This window comes from Leptonotus elevatus, chromosome 5 (genome assembly GCF_054856555.1).
Source record: "Leptonotus elevatus isolate MCC_2025b chromosome 5, RoL_Lele_1.0, whole genome shotgun sequence".
NCBI lineage: Eukaryota > Metazoa > Chordata > Actinopteri > Syngnathiformes > Syngnathidae > Leptonotus > Leptonotus elevatus.
In genome coordinates, this window is record NC_141243.1 from 4,970,034 (window position 1) to 4,993,002 (window position 22,969).

Below are 22,969 nucleotides of genomic sequence, written 5' to 3' on the forward strand. Positions count from 1 at the left end.
ACCGGTGATGTTTCCTGTTTTCCTCAGGCCAGACAACCACTTCTTAGAGGCCATTTGCTGCTTCCCGATGGTCTACTTCATGGCCGGCACCATCGATAAGTATGTGCTGGAGTCACAGTCGCACTCATTCACCAATGATGTTGGTAAAAACATGTTGTGTGAAGTCACCCATTCTGACTTCAGCTTTTGTTGACCATCTAAACACATTTACTTTCAAGAGTGCTAACTTTTTACACCAATTACTTTTTACCCCCCCCCCCCCTTAACTACTCATATTAAACTCAACTTTATATTAACTCATTCACTCCCAGCCACTTTCACTGAAGCAACCCCCTTCGCTCCCGGCTGTTTTTTTCTGGATTTGGACTGATTTGGCAAGGCCCACAGAATATTGTGTTCTATTGCTATAAAAACATGGAACCTACCAAAAGAAAGATTAGAGTCTCTTCTTTTATCAGGAATAAAAGTATATCTGTTTCTGTTTTGCAGCAATTAGCATTAGAATGTAGCTAAGTTTCATCATTATTCACAAATCTGTTTAAAACACTGGGGAAAGGAGCCTTTTTGGAACATGGCCCTGGTTGATCTCTGATACTCTGCTGCCACCTGCTGGCCGTTTTTGTAATAACTGCCATTGCTTTAAGCGTTCTCTTCAGTTCAGAGGCTGCAGCAAAGCCTTATGTATGCTCTAGCATTAAAAAACACATAAAAATTTATAAATAGGGTTTTGGGACCATGGCAATATTTAAATTAAAAGTTTTTTATACTTTTTTTGGGAGCAAATTAGTTAATACATACAATTATTAGGTCAAAACATTTATTACAAAAACAAAATGTAAGTCTGATGAAAATATTGTAATAGTATAACAATAAAAATGTGTTATTACATTTGATAATAGTCATAGTGATGTATGCTGTAAATGTTCTAAAATAATATATTACAAGAATAAAGTTATGAGAGGATGAAAATACTACAAGAAAAAAATCTAGATAATTTTATGTATTTATTTATTTATTCATTGATTCATTGATTCATATTTAAGCGCAGTGAGATTAAAGTCAAAATATTCCAAGAATAAAGTCGTGTTTTTATTCTAAATTTTGTAGAATAACAGCATAATATGAGAAGAAATAAAAGTTGTTGTTTTTTTTGCAAATTTGTAAAGATATGGACATACAGTGTAAAGTCATATCATGCGAATTCAGGCTTTTTTTCTCTCTAGATAAACAAGAGTCTTAATATATAAATATAAATAGACAGTTGTAAAATTTTAAGAAGAAAAAAAGTGGGAATAAGTCACAATTTTGGATTAATTTGCTGCAATCATACAAGAGCAATTTACCGTCACTACTGTAAATCATTGATTCTCAAAGTGTGGTATACCATTAGTGGTACGCTAAAGAGCACTGAACTAAATGTTTACGATTACACTGGATAAACATTCTAAATCCAGTGCAGTACGTTTGTGTAGTTACTGCATTTGTTGTACAAAAATGACTGTACTTTAAAATCCCATTTTGCTTGTTGTTTTAATGTACCAGCTTGGACAACCTATTGCAGTGTGGAATCATCTACGCTGACAATTTGGTGGTTGTGGACAAGGAGAGCACCATGAGTGCCGAGGAGGACTACATGGCCGACGCCAAGACCATCGTCAATGTCCAGACTATGTTCAGGTAGCAGGAAAAGAGAGCGCAATATGATCAACATTTTATTCCACGCTCCCTCACTTCATCTATGCCATCCGATATTGTCAGACTGTTCCCGAGCCTCAGCATCATCACTGAGCTCACGCATCCATCCAACATGAGGTTCATGCAGTTCAGAGCCAAGGACTGCTACTCGCTCGCTCTCTCCAAACTGGAGAAGGTAGGAAAGACAACCAGGAAGAGGACAACTACAAAAATCCAGACACTTTTTGTATAATTTCATTTTGGCCTTGCTTTTCCAGATAGAACGAGACAAGGGCTCCAATCTGGCCTTCATGTTCCGGTTGCCGTTTGCAGCAGGCAGGGTGTTCAGTATCAGCATGTTGGATACGTTGCTCTACCAGGTGGGACAACAGCCCAACGTCTGCCCCTTTTCCATTGGCATAGTCCGGGTACCAAGAGTGCAGAGCTATAACATAAGGAAGACCTACCAATGCAGATGCGAAATTACGGTGTACGACGGCGTATTAGGGCCACGAATAAATAGGTTTTTTTTTTTTAGATTTGCATTTGTGTTATTGTTTGGAACAATATGATTACAGTTGAGCTCTGTCATTTAGGGCTGGCCCACAAATAGCAAAAATCTGTGTATAATTGACAGCAATTGTTTTTAAGTTATATACCTATATTTTACCGATCCGGCCCACTCGGTAATATATTTCCTTCCATGCGGCCCCTGAGCTAATTTGAGTTTAATTGATTTACACATTCATACATTTTGTGTTTGTTTTTTTGTACAAGTAGCTAAATTGATGTGTCGAATCTGCGTCTCTCCGTCATTCACTTGCATTTACCTAAAATATGCTAGCTTCTGATTGGTTAGTGCTTAGTCAGCTGATAGGGGATCAGGAAGTGTTGTCGCTCGAGCTGCCGTGTATGACGAGTAATGAATCCATCTCCATCCTGCCTTTTCATTTTATAAACAGTGTCTTATTAACCACTAACGAATCCTCACATTAGACTATAAGCTACGCTACGTGCATTTCTCGTAAGTTTCAGATTTTTTTTCTCGCAAATCTGCCACTTTATAAAGACTATAAAGTGGCACATTTGTGACTTTTTATCTCGGAATATTGCTCTCGCCATCTAAAAAAAAAAAAATTAATATACGTGGCCCTAATTCGCCATCGTAACAGTGTGCCTGAAAATGACGAAAATAAAAAAGGGCCAATATCCCAAGTGGCTGCCATTGCAACTAGGCACATTGCGCATTAAGCTAATTGAAGTCTAAATTGTCCATAGGTTTCAATTTGAGTGTACGCTATAAATTAATTGATTTTCGCAGGTTCACGCTGTACTATTTTCTCTTTCTATATCTTCTTTTATTCCTTTCCATCTGCTTTGATAGTCATTCGTGAAAGACTACATGATCGCTATTGCCAGGCTTCTCCTCGGTCTGGACACGACACCGGGTTCCGGGTATTTATGCGTTGTAAGTACAACTGTCAACAAGCTTCGAAGGAAGTGCAATTTCGGGGTGCCGTACGGTAACTCCGTTCTCTCCAAATTCCCTCAGATGAAGATCACAGAAGAGGACCTGTGGATCAGAACTTACGGCAGACTCTTCCAAAAACTCTGTTCCTCCAGCGCCGAGATCCCTATCGGGATCTACCGTACCGAGTCGCACATGTTCTCCACATCCGAGGCAAGTTCGCTACATTCTGACACCTGTTGGCTAGTGTTTGCTTTGGCTGTCATCCCTTGCAAAAAAAAAAAATTCTTAATTTCTGACTGAAAGTATTGCTTTAAAGTCAGTGCACTATTGTTTGCCAATTAAACGCAACATAAACTGCTCACAAAAAGTTTCAAGATGAACTTACAACACACTGCAGTGAACATATTTGCAGTTTACCATTCGGTAATTTGCATATTAGTCTCTGTTCGCAGTGGTTGAGCTCAGGCCAAAGCATTACTTTGGCGCCATCTAGTGGAAATTTTCCGTTAGTTTTTTTAATGTCCTTTTTTCTTGACCGTCCTTTGTCCACTTTGCCGTTAACAATTCCCTAAAAAGAATTATTGTTTGTAAATGTGAAAAAGTGACTTAATAGTAAACTATTTGTGTAGTGGTAGTGCACATATTGGTCTGACCACAAAAAGTTTGTTCTTGTGTGTTAATTAGGTTAGCAAATACTACGGATGAGTCCCATGTGAAGGTGGTTTGCAAGTAGCATGATGTTGATGTTTTATGATCATCTCAATTTTAAGTGCTTTTGTACTATCTACAGAATAACTGTTAGAGGTGACGGATGGATGGCCTTGTTGTTTCGCATTTTGACGCATATTGGCATCAGACTTAAAAAAATAAAATAAAATCTAACACCTTAAAAGAGTTCATTTTAAACTTGAGTAAACCTCAAGGATTTGTGTTGTTTTTGGTAACATTCTAAGACATGCTGTGACCTGTGCTCCCTACACAATTTTAAAACAAATGTGTCTCTTGTCTAAAATAAAACTGGAAAAAAAAACGTTAACATGTTGCAAATCTAAAAAGCTGTTGAATAATGTATTTATTGATTTGTTTATTGTATTAATTTATTTATTATTAATAATTTTTTAATGTATTTATAATTATACAATTATATAATTTTACATTAATATTTTTCCCTAAATATTTTCCGCATATGGGCTCCAAATATCGATATCGGCCCTGAAAAATACATGTCTGTCTATCTCTAATAAGGAACTGAAAATTCGCAACAGGTGTTTGATCTGTGAAAATTTCCTCGCCTTTCTGCGACTCTTCCCGTCTCTATCTCTGCAACCTGACTCTTTGTGAAACTCTAAATATCTCAAACTTTATGTGAGTAGTGTAATTACTATTCTCAAGTCGTTTTTTTATTTATTTTTTTAATGATTTTGCTTTGCTTTTTATGCACCCATCTTTCCTTTTGTTTGGATGTGTGTTTGTATTTCAGTGCAAAGAAAGTTACGTGCAGGTAAGATGGTCAGCCAGTCCCACCCTGCTCAAAGCATACAGCTCATTCATGGCCATCAGCTGGGTCCCAAAGTGGCATTTTAACAAACTCTTAACCATCCCAGTCTCAGGTGTCCATCAACGTGGAGCAGGGCGAGGAGCACCGCGACCGCAAGGAGTCGTGGAAGGAGAAGACGGGGCACCGGAACTCCAGCGCCAGCGAGCAGTCGGAGCACCCGCTGCTGAGGAAGAAGAGCATGCAGTGGGCTCGCCGCCTGAGCAGGAAGAACACCAACAAGCCGTCCAGCCGGGCCGAGCGCATCTCGCAGCAGCGCCTCAACCTGTACCGCCGCTCCGAGCGCCAGGAACTGTCCGAGCTGGTCAAGAACCGCATGAAGCACCTGGGCCTGCCCACCGTGGGATACGGTCAGTAGAACCGCCACTTGCGCTGTCGGAAGACTTCTCAAATTACAACATATTATGCATTGTTTAACCCTATAAAGCCCGAACCATGAAATATATGAGAGAAAATTATGGTTCTTTGTAAATAGAATATTTATTGGTACTTTTGAACAAACAAAAAATACTAATTTGAAAATCAACTTCTACATATGACTTTTGATTTGTGTTATATCTGGTCACAATGCTTTAAATTTGTACATTTATAACTGTCAAAAGATGATAATGAACAGACATATCAAACATATTGGTATTTCCAAAAATCAGAAAGAACATTTCCCACTATTAAAAAAGTGTCCCTCCTTTTTCAATTGGGGCGATCTTGCAAGGTCGCTGGAAAAGCCATCAGTTGGGTGATACTGCCCTCTAATGGACTATCCGTGCAAAGCATGTGTCAGATCATATACGTCACGGTTTTAATAGGGAAAAAAATATTTTACTCATGAAATAGAGGGCTCAAAATGTCTTGTATTTATTAATATGATACGGTTGGCTTTATAGGGTTAAAATCAACTAATTACCGCATGTTGTTAATTTTGTTTACCATTCACCATTGCATCATAATTCTCATTGAAGAAACAAAATTTAGCTTTTTTTGCAGATTGGAGTTTCAGCGAGGAAAAGTGACTTTAAGAGGGTGGATTCTAAAAACTCAGATTGAAGGAAAAAAATTTGATAGTGTGATGTATCATTATAGGCTGTGAATGAGGATGCACTGATCCTTTAAAAGTCTCACATTTAAATCAAAAATATTAGATCAATATTGCAGCCTGGTGTTCCTCGCACGGGCTGAAGGTGTTTAGTTACCCAATTGAGTCTCAGGTAAGAGAGGCTTTCATTTGTAAAATTAACATCCTTTGAAATAATATATTGATTCTTAGAAATTTCCTCACAAACAAATAAGATAATAAAATGATAGAACAACCACCACAGGTATGGAAAATGTCTTGAGATATTGTGATATACTGCAACTAAGCCTTATCACCTGCTCCTTGTGGTAAAATTGAGTGAAAGTATAAAGGCCTAAGCCTTGAATATGACTTCCTGAAACCTACAGATACCCCGTAAAACCAACAAAATCAATTGCTTAGTCTTAACTAACTTGGATTTGCCAGATCAGCAGCTACATATTGGGAAAAGCCTCTAAAACAGGAACTTTCTGTACGAATAAAATGATCATAAAATAACATGAAGATAATGTAGTTGAGATATGGCCTCCACCCTCAGTAGCTTCAACCAATATTCCTATTTTTGTATTTTCTGGCGGAACTCCAATCTGTGTTTATGGCATTTGTCTCATCTCATTTCCTTTTGGGACATGCCTCTGTGTGCCTTCATGGTAGACGGTCATAGTCCGCCAGCCCATGCATCCCTGCATCGATTTCATCAACCATCGTTTACGGCAACAACAACAACAAAAAAGTATGCACACATTATCAAGATCATGCCCACTCAGGGTTTCCACGGGTCCATCAAGTAAATCTGATTATGGTTAAAAATGGTCTATACAACAAAGTGGATCATATCAAGCTGCAATCAAAATGGTATAAGGTGTTGTGCTATTATTTATAATGTGATTTCTTAAGCTAGAGACCCAAATTTGAACGTGAACAATGAACAGTAAAATCCTGCAATTTTGTGGTTCGGCATTTGCGAAATGTGTCCATTTACAGATTTGGCGGCGGAACCAATCTTTAGTTATTCACCAGAAATAGTCACAATTTCACTGCTTTTGCATTCAGACCAAAACAATGTCAATTTTTTTTTTTTTTTTTGCCGTCACTGATGACATCTTAGGGACCAAGGAACTATGTTGAAGTGAAGGGAGGAGCTTTATTTAGTCAAGCCATAGCCTTGTCTTTTAGATTTACCGCCGTCATGTTACAACTATTAGCAATTACAGGGAGTCCTCAAGTTATGGCGGAGTTCCGTTCCTACGCTGGCAATGTAACCCGAATTTCGACTTAAGTCGGATTTCCCCGTTAAAGTCGATATTTACGACAAAATACTTTGTTCAGTAATTTTAAAAAATATATATTTGCGCGACTGGAAGACGCCGGAACCAATATTTCGTGTTTCCGCACGGACATTCATTGCTAACGGACGGCAGAGCAGAGCGGAGCTAATTGAAGTTTAAACACGGAAATGTGACGCGCCTGATGGCGAGCCGACCGGCTGATGGACATCCGTTGCTGAAGGTAACAACAACACAGCTTTAAATAACTTTAAAATGTCGTGATTACTGTGAAAAGTTAACGAAAAAAAGGTGCTACGGATGAAGCACGTGTGCAATTTACATGAATGAGGAAAACAAATGCTGGCAAAAAATGGTGTGCCTGCTAGCATATCAACACAGCAATTTACAACAGAAGCTAATAAACACTCACTAGAATAATTGAGAGTAATCAAGACTCTTCAAACTAATAAAAATTATTAAGTAAATATAGATATAAATGTCGTGTATGTTCATTTTCAACTAATTGTAGTGAACGTAAGCAAAACTATAATAAATAAAAAAAATACTCCCAACTTTTAAACTGTTTTTGATATTGGCAGGCTTTTTGTATTATTTGTCAAAATAAAGTAATTAGCAACTATTTCATTGCAAATGTGTAAATGTAAGTTTTATATAAGTCAATTTGACCCGTAATGTAGCATATTTGAGAAATACCCAAAAAATAAAAAATACTTAAGTTTTCACTGTTGATACCTGTAGAAACCCTGCAACATGTGAATGCATCACGCCTCTCTGTTTGCTTTGCATCTGCTCACATTTCCACTTGTTGTCACGTCATGCTTCCAAAACAGAGAGAAGGCGTAAATAAAAAGGGGGGAAAAAAGTAGAAGAATCATAGTCGCGTTGTGTTGCGCTGGCTGAATCTTGTGTACTGTGTCGATCACACTGCTTCCAGGGAGAAGCCCAAACGCTCCAGACCTTCTGAGTGAGCATCCACGACAGATGAATCATTTGGAAGTGACTCTGTGCATACTAAAGCATGGCTTCTTTTCACTTTTGTTAGTTTTTTTTGTGTGTGCATCTTCTCACCTTTTCAACATTTCTTTTGGTCAAAGCGCAAATGCATTCGCTGCCTGCCTGATTTTTGTTTCTATCTCTCTCTCTCTCTCTCTCTCTCTCTCTCTCTCTCTCTCTGACCTTCTCTTTCCCCCCTTTTGGCCTGTAGAGGATGTTTCTAATCTCACTGCGAGCGATGTGATGAATCGAGTAAATCTAGGATATTTGCAAGGTAACGTGTGTGTGTGTGTGTGCGCGTGTGTGTTCTTTGTCCAGTCGGTGCGTGCGAGTGGTGAGGTCGCGGGGCGTGTGGGGGCGAAAGGAGCTCGTCCTTTCACCAGCATCCTCCTTTCTACTAGATGTGTGTGCTTCCCGTTGACACTGTGTGGTCAAGTTAACCGTGAATACCGTTGCTCAGAGTTGCAGGACATATCAGAGCAGCCGTATACAGACGGGAGCCGGCCGTCAGGTTAGCCGGCCCATCCACTCTATTGTATTGCATGTGTGAGAGCGGATGTGAGAGTGGGTGTGTGTCTAATGAGGATGAGTGTTTGATATGAGAGGCCATCGGGGACATAATCAGGTTCAACTAGCGCAGGCTTTTTTTTTTCCCCCATTCGGGGACACTACTGAAAGGATCTCACACACTACTAAATCACTCTCATGAATACAACAACAAATATTTTGGCTCACAAACAGCACACTACTAAAACTCTCTCACTGACTACTGAATTGTTTTGCTCTCTCATTCTACTGAAATGCTGCCACATGTTCTACAAAAAATATTTCACTCACATATAAGTCTATAACACTCCATATTACTGTCTTTTTTTCCACTCACACACTTTTGAAATGTTTTCACGGACACTGCAAATTTTTCTTTCCCTCTCATAACCGAGACTAAAACCCTCCCATGTTTTTGATTTTTTTTTTTCACTCGCACACACTCCTGGAATGCTTTCACACACTGTTCAAACACTTTCATGCTCATTGCCGCAAAGCTCTGACACACTAATTAAACTCTCTCACACATTATTGAACATTTTCAGTCATTCTTCTGAAATGCTCCCACAAACACTACTAAAACCTTCTTTCCACACTACGAAAAGGCTCTCTCACAAACTACTAAATCACTCTCATGCTTACGATTAAAAAATAAATTGCTCACATACAGTACACTACTAAAACTCTCTCACTGTCAGTGTCAACTGAATGTTTTTGCTCTCTCATTCTACTGAAATGCTACAAATATTTCACCCACATATACTCACATATACTACACTATAACGCTCTATATCACAGTTTTTTTTTCCACTCACACACTTTTGAAACGTTTTTACGGCACTGCTGATTTTTCTTTCCCTTTAATAACCGGGACTAAAACACTCCCATGTTTTTGTTTTTGTTTTTTCACTCACACACACTCTTGAAATGCTTTCACACACTGTTCAAACACTTTTATTCTCATTGCTGCAAAGCTCTGACACACTAATTAAAGTCTCTCACACATTATTGAACATCTTCAGTCATTTCGCTGAAATACTTCCACAAACACTACTGAAACCCTCTTTCCGCGCTACTAAAAGGCTCTCACACCAGTGTACTGCATTTGTCCACAAGCAAACTACTGAAAAACTCTCACACACTACTAAAATGCTTCCTCACACACACTACTGATTTTTTTTTACTGACATACTACTGAAACGCTCTCACGCACAACTGAAAAAATTTGCTCATACTACTGGACTTTTTTTTCAACGTACACACATGATTGAAACCCTCTCTCACACACTGTTGTTAAACAACTCTCACACTTAAAGTCTAAAGTCTCTCACACAAAAGTTGCCAAATAAACTCACACAATATTGAACATTTTCAGTCACACTTTTACTCTACACTTAAATTCTCTCACAAACAGTACTGAAACATTCTTGCCGCACTTCTAACATGGCCCACACCAGTACTTCATTTGTCCTCATGCAAACTACAGAAATGCTCTCACACACTACTAAAATGTTCTCACACCCACTACTGAAATGCTCTCCTAAACAACTGGAAAATGTGTGCTGACGTTCAGTCTGAAAATGCTCTTATACTACTGGATTTTTTTTCCAATAACAAACATGATTGAAACCCTCTCTCACACACTACTTAAATGCATCACACACATCATACTGAAATGCTCTCATATGACATTTATACTGAAAAACTAGTTTTAGTAGTGTGCGTGAAAGTGTGTCAGTATTGTTCTTGAGAGCTAAACCTGAATTATGTCCTTGACTGCGCTTTCATAGTTAGCTCAGCAGCCAGTCTCTCGCTCTCCTGTCACTCTCTCGTTTTCTCTCTCTGGCCTTCTCTGCATCGTGCTCACGTGAGTGAGGTGGCGTCCCAAAAAAAAGAAAGAAAGAAAAAGCTGGAGTCCCGCAGGGCGTCTGTTTGGCTTGTTGACTGGAGCAGAGCGCATGATTGTGTGTGGATGGAGGCGCCCGTCTTGGATCTCACACACAAACATGCATTGGCTGGTTGTCAGTCAAGTATTCACGTTCACTTTCACACTTATGGACAATTTATAGACTGTTTTCAGAGAGTGGGAGGAAGCCGGCGCGCTTGGAGAAATTCCAAGTACGAGGAGATTATGCAAACTCCACACAGGAGGTGGTAATCCGTGGTCACATTTTTTGTGTACCAATGTTTTTATTTTATTATTTACAATAAATGAATAATTACATTTAGTAGAAACCAATAACTAAATAATCACGACAAATATTACCAGACAGTTGATAATTTAAATTAGGGGTGTAGAAACTACCTTCCCTCTGAGGACCCCATACAAAAAAAATTGAATGATAAAAGGGCCGCTTTGAAATTCTCAAACTTTAATCTATCAATTTTTCACTGTCATCTGTTTTATTGAACTTTGATCGTTCAAGACCTGTCGCCGTGCAGCTAGTCACTTTAGCCACGATCTCATTTACAATTACAAACAACAACTGTGTACTCTATGTGAAAAACGTAACGTGCCTGAGTAAAAACAACAGACATGCTTCCTTTTTACCTGTGTGCCTCTCTCCCCTGCTAACATAAACTGCAAAAAGGATATAGTCAAATAGTCAAATAAGAAAATTATTACTTACAAATAAGCAAAATTATCCGCCAACAGAACAATATTTTTTTTACTTTAATTTACCTGTAAGATTTTTTTTAAATAAGAAAATAATACTAGGCACATATCAACCACAGCGGTCTTGAAAGTACTGTAGTATTTTTAGATTAAAAACAAGCAGCATTGACTTTTTTTCAAGCTTTAATATATAGAACTACATTCTTAAAATACGTAAGTATTCATTTACATTTGGCCAATTTAATCTGAGTGTCAAGCGGGAAGTTAACCCATTATTATTGTCTTTGGTATGACCCAGCCAGGAATTGAACCCACAACCTCCAAGTCTGAGTGTAGACACTCTACCACTCGACCACTGAGCTGGTACCAAAATAAGGAAAAATTAGATTAGTAAATATAACGAAGCGAACCACTACTTTTAAAAGAGCTATATCGCACTTTTGTCATATTGTTTTCACACATATGGCTGAGTGGTATGGTGGTTGTCTCCTGATGCTGCGTCAATGAGTAGTGGAATGTAAAGCGCTTTGAGGGCCTTCTAAGGTGGAAAAGCGCTATATGAGTGAAGTACCATTTATCTTATTACTAGATTATGCAAAATCTCAAAATAAGAAAATTCATAAAATGTGGAAAATGTTTGTTTTAAGCCTCACAGCACAATTCCTAGACTGCTTGAGAAAATAAGATATTTAAATAATAAGTGTCCTAAAATAAGAAGAATGGTCTTGTCTGACAATTTAATTTTAAGGGAAAATAACGTTTAATCAAATTTAGGTTAAATTAAAAAAATGATATCTTACTTACATTTCAGTTTTTGCTTTTGACAGGAAAGTCGCCCCTGCCAACATGGCCGCCACATTGACACATTGTAGCTTACTGTAGTCTACTCCCGTGTAATCAAGCATTCTGTACTGTAGCAAGTTGACCATTTTGGCGAATCAAGTTGAATATAAAAACAATTTAGTGTTGTGGCTGATTGCCGCCGTCATGCTCCGTAAAGTTACGCACTCGTGTCCAAGACGACCGTCTGCCGCCCTCGCACCCCAGATGCGTTCTGCTCCTCAAGCTTGTGTTTTCAACTGCTCTCTACGTTTGGTTCAGTCTTGACGGATGCTGGAGCATGTCTTCTACATGTGTGTGTGTCGGCATGGCAACCTCCTGCCTCACCAGCTGGAGTCGGGTCTAGCGTGGAATGCCATGTAGATGACGATGACGATGACGATGATGATGATGATGATGATGATGTGCGGCTACGGACGCTATGTGCATGTTTGAAGTTGCGCATGCGCCTCTGGATCCCTCTCGCTTCCCCTTCCCCCGGCCCCCGTGTCCTCGTCACAGTGCCCGTCAGTAACGCTTGGCCCTTCTTCCCCCCCCCCCTCCACCCTTTGTCTTTGTAAAGAGCCACAAGCAGGTGGGTTGTCGTGGAGACACGTGGAACCTACTTGACACGTCAAAATGGCAAAACACACAAATAAGCTCTTTCCAGTATGATAAAGAAACCAAATACTGAATAAGAATAACTACAGTTTAAAATTAATACAATGCCTGTTAGAAATATTGATGAATGAAATCAGGAAATCAAATTTACTTGGGTAATATCAATTATTTGCTCTTATTTTTTAATACAGGCTTGTTCCTGTTCCTTAGTTATGCTCATTAATGGCAGTGCATCAACTCCGTTGTGTGATTGGTTGCGAACAAGCAGTACTGTTGTCGTGCAGGGAGAGGGCGGGGCAACGGCCTCCGCACCAACGAGCCACTCTGAAACTTCTCCCGGGTTTCTCTCCACAGACGAGATGAACGACCACCAGAACACGCTGTCCTACGTGCTCATCAACCCGCCTCCGGACACCATGCTGGAGCTCAACGACATCGTGTAAGACAACTGCGAGTACTTTTCACTTTAACGCTTACATATAGCGGCTTGATTTTTCAAATTTCACATTTCGTTTGGTAAAGAGGAAGTCAATCTAAAAATGTTCTTTGAAATAATATGTTCTGTGCACAGGTTTTTATCCATCTCAGGTGGCGGCCATTTTGTCACCTGCTCATTTTGTCACTTTCTGTCAACTGAAAATGGCATCACAGTTGCTCAGGTAACAACCAATCACGGCTCAGCTTGTGAATGTCACATGACCAAAAAAAAAAAAGGTTAACTATTATTGGTAGTTATAAGCCCTGAGCAACTGTGACCTCATTGTCAGTCGACAGCAAGTGACAAAATGGCCGCACCCTGAGATGGATTAAAAACAGGTAGATTTTGCTGCTTAATTCATAATTCCACAAACACAATATTAATAGGAATGCCGTGTTTACACTCGCGAGGGCACATAGAACATAACATTTTGGGGTTGACTTAATTCCCATGTAACAACACTCTTCTTAGTAGTGTGTAAAATTAACAGACATTCACCTTACACTGGGACTTAAAAATTAAATACAACTAAAATGTAGTTAACAAATGCGCTTTACAGAATTTAAAAATATTAATAATCACAGGTGGCAAATCCAGGACCAGAAAATAAAAACCCTGCCACAATTTGGCTTTAGCCCCTGGTGCTAGCTATTTAGCTCCCTAGCTAGCTCCCATGGTGCTCTTTTACCTGCTAGCTAGCTAGCATCAGGGGCTAAACCTTAACTGGCAGGGTTTTGACTTTCTGGACCTGGATTTTCCACCTCTGTTAAGAATCCAATGAACATTTAATTTGGTTTACTCTTTAGCCTACCACTAGAGGGATCCCGTGTACCACTAACGCAGGGTTTGCAACCTTTTAGAAACATAGCTACTTTTTGAGTACTGGTTTAATGCGAAAAGCTACCACCTTGATTAAGACTTCTCAAATAAATTTGAAATAACTCTGCTCATATTATTTTGTGATAAATCATGTACACTAGTTGGATCTTGCTCTCACGTTACAATACTGACCTTTGAACCATACAAAGTTTTTAAAACATATATACTATATAATGTCAAATGTAGCTCACTGTTAAGTGGTGCTCTTTTTTTTTTTTTATAATGGCAACACAAAAAATTATGTGCATCTCACTGATGTGCTATTTTTAGAACAGACCACAGGCTACTCATTGGTGACCACTGATATAGTATATCTACCCAAAAAATTCGAGTGAAACCGTCTTCAGAGGCAGAGTTTCAATTTCACCAGTCCAGCAGCACTGTGCCCTAGTGGTTAGCATATCATCTGCTTCCCAATTCTGAGGTTCTGTGTTCCAAATTCATTTTCGTGGGTTTTCTGTTAGGTTTGTGAACCCGTGCCCACACTGAGTGCACTGACGTGTCTTTCAGGTACATCATCCGCTCCGACCCGCTGGCGCACATGCCCGAAGAGTCCCAAGTGGGCCAGAGTCGGAACACTCGGAACCAGATGCACTTTGTCTCAGAAACCAGAGATGAGACGCACTTATGAGCCACACGCACACGCGCACACACAGCAGCCTGACATTTGCTGCTTTGTTCCCACTGAGCCGCCGCATGAAGAGTGCCTCATCATCGTCACGTGTTTCGATTAAACACCTCACATAGCCAACTAACACTGGAGGACAGCTGGGGGTGGGCAACTTTGGGCTCGTGGGCTCGATGCGGCATTTAATTTGTCTCAAAACAAGTAAAACCTCACAGGAACTGTTATGAAAAGCCCCCAAAAATGCTCCTTAATATACTGTACGCTACTCACAAGAAATTGGAGATGCTGGGCTTTTTGTAACACTCCAAAAATATTTTACTTGATAAAGACTAGGGATGTTCAATACCATTTTTTCCCCCAGACTAATACGAGTATGAGTAGACAACTCTTACCAGTAATACTTTTGATACATATAATTTCCATCCCAAAAAAGCAAAATCTAAATATCACAACATTGCATTTTTCCATTTTTTTTGTTTAATAACAAATATATATATTGAATATAGCATTTTTCCAAAGTTGCATGAAATTAATGGAAATTTTCTGTTCTTCTAATTTCTAGTTCCTGATTGTAAAACATTGATATCGGCCCGATACTAATACCTGGTATCGATACTCATATATCCCTAATAAAAACGTAAACTAATGACACCATTAAACAATTAAATAGGATTAAAATAATATTTAAAGTGTTTGCATCAATTGATTACGCTGCCCATTGGCCACCTGGGGGCAGTATAATGCAGACCAACAAATCAACTGTTCATTGACATGTCTCAATTCCTTTAAGCTCATCACTGGGACATTAATATTAGCCTTTCTTCACAGAGGATAAAGAATATACGACTGAGTATTGTTACTTTTTTCTGTTAACATGTGTTCGCTGACAATTTGATCTAGATTTTGCCAAAGAGATGAAAATCATCATCCTGAAATTTCCATCAAAAGCCCGATATCCCTCCTTTTTTTTGTCAGTAGTGTATGATAAATTCATTGAGAGTGCACACGCACACTTATGTGCCCTTGTGCCTTGCGTTGGTGGGGCAACCATCAGGGCAGCCGTCATCCTAATTCACGATCGTAACGCTCATGCAATTCCGACTTCTAATCGTTCTATTAGAACTGCAACTCTTACTTTGCTTTGTGGTTAAACACTTTCATTTAGGAGCACAAGCGTTTCACGCCACCTCCCTGTAGGGGGCGCCATTGACTGTCACAGAAGTGGACATAGCTGCCATGGTCGTCATGGCAGGTTGGTGGACTGTGGCCGTGACTTTATCAATGGTGATTGACTGGTTGCCCCGGCAACCAGCTGCCGCATGGGACTCCCGGCGAGAGCGCTGTCGAAGCACTGGAAATGTTTACGGAACTCTCTCAGCTGGATATCAGAATGCACACGACTGAGAGAAAGACTTTGGACGAAGTGGCGCTTATCCGCCATCTTGTGTGTTTTTAAAGTGTTTCTCAACATAATTTCTGCTGTGCCGAGAAAAAAACAACAACAGTATTATTCATTGATTTTAATGTTTTAAGTGTCCTCAAATGATCTGCTGTTGGTGCCATTATTTATTTGTAAATACTTTTTTGTACACTATGTGCCATTTCTCATCCCTTTTGGGGGAAATGTCAGAGCCTGGTCGGCTTTTGGTCTTAAAAAAATATATTTTACAAATGAATTGGCCAAAATAAATTCAGTGGAACCCCTAAAGTTGAGCACCTTGTCACACATTGCTGGTTGATTTCCAAATTGAAATTGTTTCCTATGCAAAAATTAATTCATTCCGGGGTCAAACTAATTCCACACTCTAAATTTTTACCATCATCAAAACTTTTAAATGTGTAGGCATTTTTTTTTTAAGCAGCATTTCATTTCAATCGTCCAAGTACAAGGTGTCCCACAAGTCCTTTCTTCTTTTTTTCATTGCAGGCAACTTTTGGACAGATGTGAGGCCATCAACATTTGACAGCTTATTTGCAGTTTTGTAAGCATATCATTCCTCTGCTCAAGAAGTTGTTCTCTCCCTGACTGCAATTCAACAACCTTTATGTGTATCACGCTGCTCCTAACCAAAGTACAATTTAGTCAATCTGTCTTTTTTGTGCTGAGGGGTGGGGCCATCGGGGGCGGTGGTGGCCCCGAAGCACCCACTTGTGGGGCGTTGGGGTTTCACATTGAGTCTCAAGAACCGAATGGATCTTGATTTAAAATTCTGGTTCTCCAACAACCTGAAAACGAAACCTGATTTACTTTATTAAAGAAGTGTGCATGTGCACAAAAGCTACGTATTTAAGGTAAAACAGAAATGTTGCGGTGTCTGATTGGTTGAAAACAAGGAAGTGACGAGAACAAACAGTCTCTGCTCCTCCCTTGCTACACAGTGTAGAAAGTAGGCACAATGCATTTAAAAAATAATATTTTTTTAAATATAATTTATAACAATAATTTAAAATGTATAATAAATATAATGTTTAAATATTTGTTTTGTATTTTATTATATTTTTATTTATTTTTTTGTTTTCTTTTTGTTATATTACTATTTATTTATTTATCTAAAATTTAGTATAATGCAATAAAACAACACGACATTTTAGTTTATGCTGTCAGCGACTAAAAATGGATGGCTATAGTTTGGATTTTGGACACACCGATTTAAGCCCATACAAACTTCTTTTTTTTTTTTTTACCCAAACCCAGAAAATAATTAAAATCGCTACAAACAGGAATCGAAACAAGGAAATGGAATTGTTCAAATTCAATTGATGACCAACACTTAAGTGGGACGGCCATAAAATGCCTCAAACTGGCGTTGAACTGCATCGGGGACAGATGAACTTCTCACTTTTGAGGTTCCACTGTAGTTAAAAATAATAATAATAATAATAATTGTTATTTGGGAGTTTGTTGAACAAGCCAACTAAAAGACTGTCAGTTGCTTCTTTCCAGATCCAGGCTGACATGAATGCCAAATGTTTAAAAAATATATATATATATTTGCTTTAGTTAGTGTTAGTCTCGGTCAGGCTCTTAATTTCTTTATTCAACTTGAATTCCGACAGAGGACATTGTTTATTTATTTGTGATGATGCTCTTCTCTCCACGTGTCAGCGTTGACTGCTTCCTTTCTTTGTTTACTTCAATTGAACCCCCGGTTTGTCCTGCAATGACCCGCGAAAGACGACTATTTTTGCACTACTGGAATATTTACGGCATGACCCTTTAATTAATCTCCCAGCTCATCACTGCTCTTGTCCTTTTGTGAAACATTTCACACATTTTGTTTTCTTCGCAGGCAAATGTGAACAACAAACACACTCAAGCGTGCATGTGAGATTTTTTTTTTTTAATATATGTATATTTTGGAAAAAGGCCCAACTTTATATCTGGGTCCATTTTAACCTAAGTTTAGGGACCTGAGGAGTTAAAATCCTCCCAACATTCCACAGTGATCCACATCACGTGTGCTTCTCGCCACAGTCTAAAGGGCATGTTCAAGGGATTTTAAACAAACAGCATGGTTTTTTTTTGTTTTTTTAAATATATGAGCTTGCCAAGAACAAACAAGTGTACCCGTTAGCCAGTGTCAAAACCGCCATTTGATACGCCGTCTTTCTTATATGAATGGAACATGCATGTTGTTTACGTGTCAGCAGCCTGCGTGTCATGTTTGCCACCTCTGTGTTCGACTACATGCATTTTGTACTATTTTCTTATGATGGGAAGGTCAAGTTTGAAGGTCATGAACAAATAAAAGCTGCATGCAGCCACATCCAGTCGACATGCTTTTATTTCACGCACAAAATCCACATTTTGCTTGGTGAATCATTCAGGTGTCGGACTGAGAGGGATTTTTTTTGGGGGGGGGGGGCGATTCTGATATTTGGCAGAATAAAATTCTGATAACCTATTAACTCCCAGCCATTTTCATTGAAGCAACCCCCTTCGCTCTCCTTGTTTTACAAAATTTGACTGATTTTGCAAGGCCCACAGAATATTGTGTTCTATTGCTATAAAAACATGGAACCTACCAAAAGAAAGATTAAAGTCTGTTCTTTCATCATGAAGAAAAAGGTACGTTTTGTATCTGTTTGCAGCTATTAACATTAGAATATAGCTAAGTTTCATCAATATTCACATTCCTGGTGAAAACACTGACAAGAAGAGCTTGTTGCAACGTGGCCCAGGCTGATCTCTTATACTCTGCTGCCACCTGTTGGCCGTTTTTTGTAATAACTACCATTGCTTTAAGCCACCTCTTCATGTCAGAAGCTACATCAAAGCCTTCTGTATGCTCTTGCATTAAAAAAAAAAAAAAAAAAACTTATAAACACGTTTTTGGGAGTGAAGGACAAAGCATTAAAACGCGTATTTACACGTTTTTGGGTTTGAATGAGCTAATTGGCCGACCAATTAAAAATAAATTTAAAATATATATATATTTTGGGGGGTGGGGGTCCTTTAATGCTTCTAACAATAAAGATATGAATTATAGGCGTGTTTTTATGTGTAAAAATGTTGGGGTTTCATTTAATTTCTGTTACATATTTCATGTTGCTGATTACATAAAACCAAGGTGAGGCAGACAAGATTCTGCCTCCCCACTTATCCAGCCTCCTTTACGCTGGTAGCGTTCTTCTTCTACCAGTCACCTAGCTTAGCTACTCTATAGATTCTTCGACTCTGTAAAACGAAATGCTAATCTTGTCTGACTTTATGGGTCATAAAGGGTCGTGAAAACTCACAGGCAGCGTCTCATCTTATTGCCTGAAAAGATTGTGAGGTGACGGTTGCTCAATCTTGAGCTCACGATTGCCAGTTTTGGTATCTACGGAAAGTTATTTCTCCCATTAACACTCAAGACAAAGAAGATTCATTTCTTTCATTCCACCCGATGACCTCTCAGTACTCGGGAATCGTGTTACGGTTCAACTACCTGTGGGCTTTATTGACAAGTACTGTGCAGAATTTGCTAAAGGAACTTTGATTCTTTTTTTTTTGTGCAATCCAAACATTGGGACCAGTGGTTGACGCTTTATTGACATAAAAGAGGTGGTGACCAGAAACACCCCCATTTTGCCCTATATAATTCTTCATCTGTCCTTCACTTTTTGGGACCCGAGCCTGTCTTCGGTTTGATCAAACTTTTTTGCAACAATGGTAGGTTTCATTTGTTTGATTAAATTTATTTTTATTGCTTTACTTTATATGTGATATAAATAACCTTAAATGACAACAAGGGTGTTTGCTTGTGGGAAAAAAAAAATGATTGAAAATTTTCCCTGTTAGAGAACATACCTGTGTGTGGCTTTACTGCTGTGTGCAGTGCACTCGCTGGCAAATGGCTACTGCTATCCAATAACAGTGGAACAAGGTAAAGACAATATTGTCAATCGTTGCTCATGAAGCAACGTTTATCGTTTTCAAATCTCTTCAAAAAAAAGGGGAGGGGCGGGAGATGATATTTTTATTTCTTTCCGTGTAGATGCAGCACATTGCCTGGACCCGTCTGATAATCGATGGCACACGGTTGGAGACAAGTGGAGGAACATCGATTGCATGGATTGTGACTGCAGCGGTTGTTGCTCTGCGTAAGTTGAAGAATTACACATTTTCTAGTGTTTTGTATAATATGAAGTTTATTCTGTGTGCACTGTTTTTTTTGTTTGTTTGTTTTTTGCAGGTCTGGCTCTCCCACGCGGTACCCGGATGACTGCGTGTCCGTTTTGGACAAAACGACATGTCAATATCGAGTGCACAGGCGGGATAACCCGTCGATTGAATGTCCAATTTTTGGTGCAGTAGGAAAGTGATAGAAAAATGACGTCTCTCGCTGATTAAAAAAATACTTTTAATAGTTGTAGAACATTAGCTGAACTTAAAATAAGAATGGGATTTATTTACAGGTCAAAAGTGGAAATTAATAAAACATCAATAGCTTTTTGAGTCTGTGCATTTTATATTAGAAGATATGTACATCTGAAGCCTTCAGATAGCTTCCTTTAAGTTTATAATTTTTGTATGCTTTAGGTCAGGACTTTTATATGCAGTTGAACTATTTTCATAGTTTTATTACATGTAAAAGAATGTTAAAATGTGTGTCGAGCCGGCCTGATCCCTATCCAACGCAACTAGTAAATGTCCACTTTACTGTACATACAATAGGAAAGCATAATGCCACCCTACAGCCACTCTGAAATATTCATCATTTTATTTAGTTTTAAGTCAAAAGTGACGTCTATTTTTTTCTTTTCCGTCTAATCTTTTTTTAGGTCATGTAATATAGTATTACTGTTGTGTGCCCATTAACGAGGCGTTGCACACGTTTTAACTGCTTTATATTTTGAACTTCAGGAACACACATTCACATACTACAGTGAGAGATCTCTGACTGCGTGGGTGCTCGCGCATGCGCTCTCTGCTCTGGCGCGCTACCTAACTACGGCAAGCCCATTAGGTCAACCATGCATGTTAATCACTGACGTTAATACAACACAATTACATTTTTTTTTTAAAGAAAAGAAAAAGGTAATATCTACTTGAAAAAAACTATCATATCATATCATAAATTTTACCAGTTTATTAAAAAAATAAAATCACTCTACTACCTAAGCCATGCCTCTCTTGCTTTTTGCCACTGTAGTGCATTGCTGGTGTGTCCAAAATGAGACCAAAAATGGGCCTTTTGAAGGTACAAGTATTCTACCTTAACCATCTATATACTAACACAGAGCAGGAGCGGCATGGCTCAGGTGGTAGAGTGGCTGTTTGCCAACTTGAAGGATGTGAGTTTGTTCCTCAACCCTTGAGAGGATTTTTTTTATTTAAATAAACTGGTAAAAAGTACTCAAAACTTTCCTTGTAAATTTTACTTCAGAGTGAAAAAACGTTACTATTTTTTCTAGTAAATATTACTCTTTTTTTTCTTTTTCTTTTTTACTGTGTACTTGCAAAAGTGGGAGTTGTTGTTTTCAGTTTAATGTGTATTGACGTCAAGCGGGAATGACCTCCCGGCCTCCTAAAGACTTCACCCTAATTCCAAAGGTTCTAATTCCGGGGTCCTCCACTATAATAATCCTTCAAGACCCGATCCTCCCATAGTTGAGAGTTACTGCAACAATGGTAAATTGAATTTGTGCTTGTTTTCCATTTTAATAGCTGGGAAAATGAAGTACGCTACACTGATTCATTTTTTTTGTCCCTTTTTTAGAGGGTATCTCTGGCTTTGCTACTATGCGTCCTGTTGCCACAGTCAAACGCCTTTTGCACGGTCAGGGTGCCTGAACTAGGTAAAGACAAGTATTTGTTGTTGTTTGTGCATAATGTGATGTTGATGGTTTTCACATGCCAAATACTGTAAGCATATTTTGGAAAATGTTTGTACGTATGTAGGTGAAACAAAGTGCCTGGATGAGGTTGATAATAAATGGTACCCGGTGGGATCGTCTTGGAGGAACAGTGAATGCATGGATTGTACCTGCGGCGGTTGTTGCTCTGCGTAAGTTGAAGGATGCCGCTTTTTATTGAGTGCTTTCAGCTCTGCAAAAATGTAGTTGTTTAATTGGTGTTCATTGCATATTTGCAGGTTTAGCATTCCCAGAAGTTTCCCTGATGACTGCGTATCCGTGTTTGACAAAGCGGCATGTCGATATCGTGTGCACAAGCGGGATGACCGGTCTATTGAATGTCCAATTTCTGCTGCAGTAGGAAAATGACCGAGCAATGACATCGCTCGTCAAAAAAACAACAACAATGGCCAGCATATAACGCTATACGCTTGTAGTACATTTGCAAACGCAGGGAGCTGGAGAAGAAACTGTGATGTATTTACTTACACTAGGCCAAATGCGGAAATGAATAAAACATGCAACAGCTTTTTGAGTTTTTGTATTCATTTTTTTGTTTCAAGAGACATATATCAGAAATCTGCATATTTTGCTTTGTTCAAATTTATTGTATGGTAAACGTGTGAGTGGACGTGTGTGTACCGCCTAGTTTATTAAGAGCAATTGTTTTATTTTTTTAAATAAATATTGCAAGGTTTTATTAATTTCTGTACCTACTCTACCAACGGCCACTAGGTGACAGCATTTCTATCTGTAACGAAAGTTCCCTCTCCATTGCATATAATATATACAGTAATAAAACAAAAATAAAGTCAAGTGTTTAAAATGATTTAAGATTTTTTTTTAATGGCCTGAACCGGAAGTAATTGCTTCGCTTTGTTACACTACATGCGGAAATGTTTTTTAGGAACTCCAATATAAACACAACAGCCAGGGGGTGACATATAGAGGTAAATAAATACTGTATATTATAAAAAATTAACACA

General features: G+C 38.7%; 2 protein-coding genes across 19 annotated transcripts in view; both read left to right on the top strand.

The window, feature by feature from the left end:
- Window positions 1–18,409, top strand: part of LOC147173436 (potassium channel subfamily T member 1-like) — a 65,084-nt gene extending 46,675 nt beyond the window's left edge. For 9 of the 18 annotated variants that reach the window (XM_086077026.1, XM_086077028.1, XM_086077033.1 and 6 more), the window contains 12 exons: window positions 28–99; window positions 1,543–1,677; window positions 1,759–1,870; window positions 1,953–2,054; window positions 3,059–3,142; window positions 3,227–3,355; window positions 4,626–4,646; window positions 4,750–5,050; window positions 8,266–8,328; window positions 8,515–8,565; window positions 13,012–13,096; window positions 14,525–18,409. In XM_086077026.1, the coding sequence (XP_085933152.1) occupies window positions 28–99; window positions 1,543–1,677; window positions 1,759–1,870; window positions 1,953–2,054; window positions 3,059–3,142; window positions 3,227–3,355; window positions 4,626–4,646; window positions 4,750–5,050; window positions 8,266–8,328; window positions 8,515–8,565; window positions 13,012–13,096; window positions 14,525–14,645 (1,276 nt within the window). In that variant the 3' untranslated portion in view covers window positions 14,646–18,409. Of the gene's footprint in view, window positions 1–27; window positions 100–1,542; window positions 1,678–1,758; window positions 1,871–1,952; window positions 2,055–3,058; window positions 3,143–3,226; window positions 3,356–4,625; window positions 4,647–4,749; window positions 5,051–8,265; window positions 8,329–8,455; window positions 8,566–13,011; window positions 13,097–14,524 lie in introns of those variants that run through there. The other 9 variants (XM_086077029.1, XM_086077034.1, XM_086077037.1 and 6 more) reach the window with 6 other exon arrangements.
- A 2,041-nt stretch (window positions 18,410–20,450) lies between these two features.
- Window positions 20,451–22,518, top strand: msmbl (microseminoprotein, beta-like). The gene is made up of 4 exons (XM_086077101.1): window positions 20,451–21,759; window positions 21,848–21,926; window positions 22,030–22,135; window positions 22,223–22,518. The coding sequence occupies exons 1-4, from the start codon at window positions 21,757–21,759 to the stop codon at window positions 22,350–22,352; spliced, it is 318 nt and encodes a 105-aa protein (XP_085933227.1). The 5' UTR covers window positions 20,451–21,756; the 3' UTR covers window positions 22,353–22,518.
- The last annotated feature ends 451 nt before the right edge of the window (window positions 22,519–22,969 follow it).

Bases quoted from the DNA above. Each gene is read 5' to 3' on its own strand.
- msmbl (XM_086077101.1), top strand. The intron at 21,927-22,029 runs GTAAAGACAAGT...GTACGTATGTAG, and splicing joins GGTCAGGGTGCCTGAACTAG to GTGAAACAAAGTGCCTGGAT. The intron at 22,136-22,222 runs GTAAGTTGAAGG...GCATATTTGCAG, and splicing joins TGCGGCGGTTGTTGCTCTGC to GTTTAGCATTCCCAGAAGTT.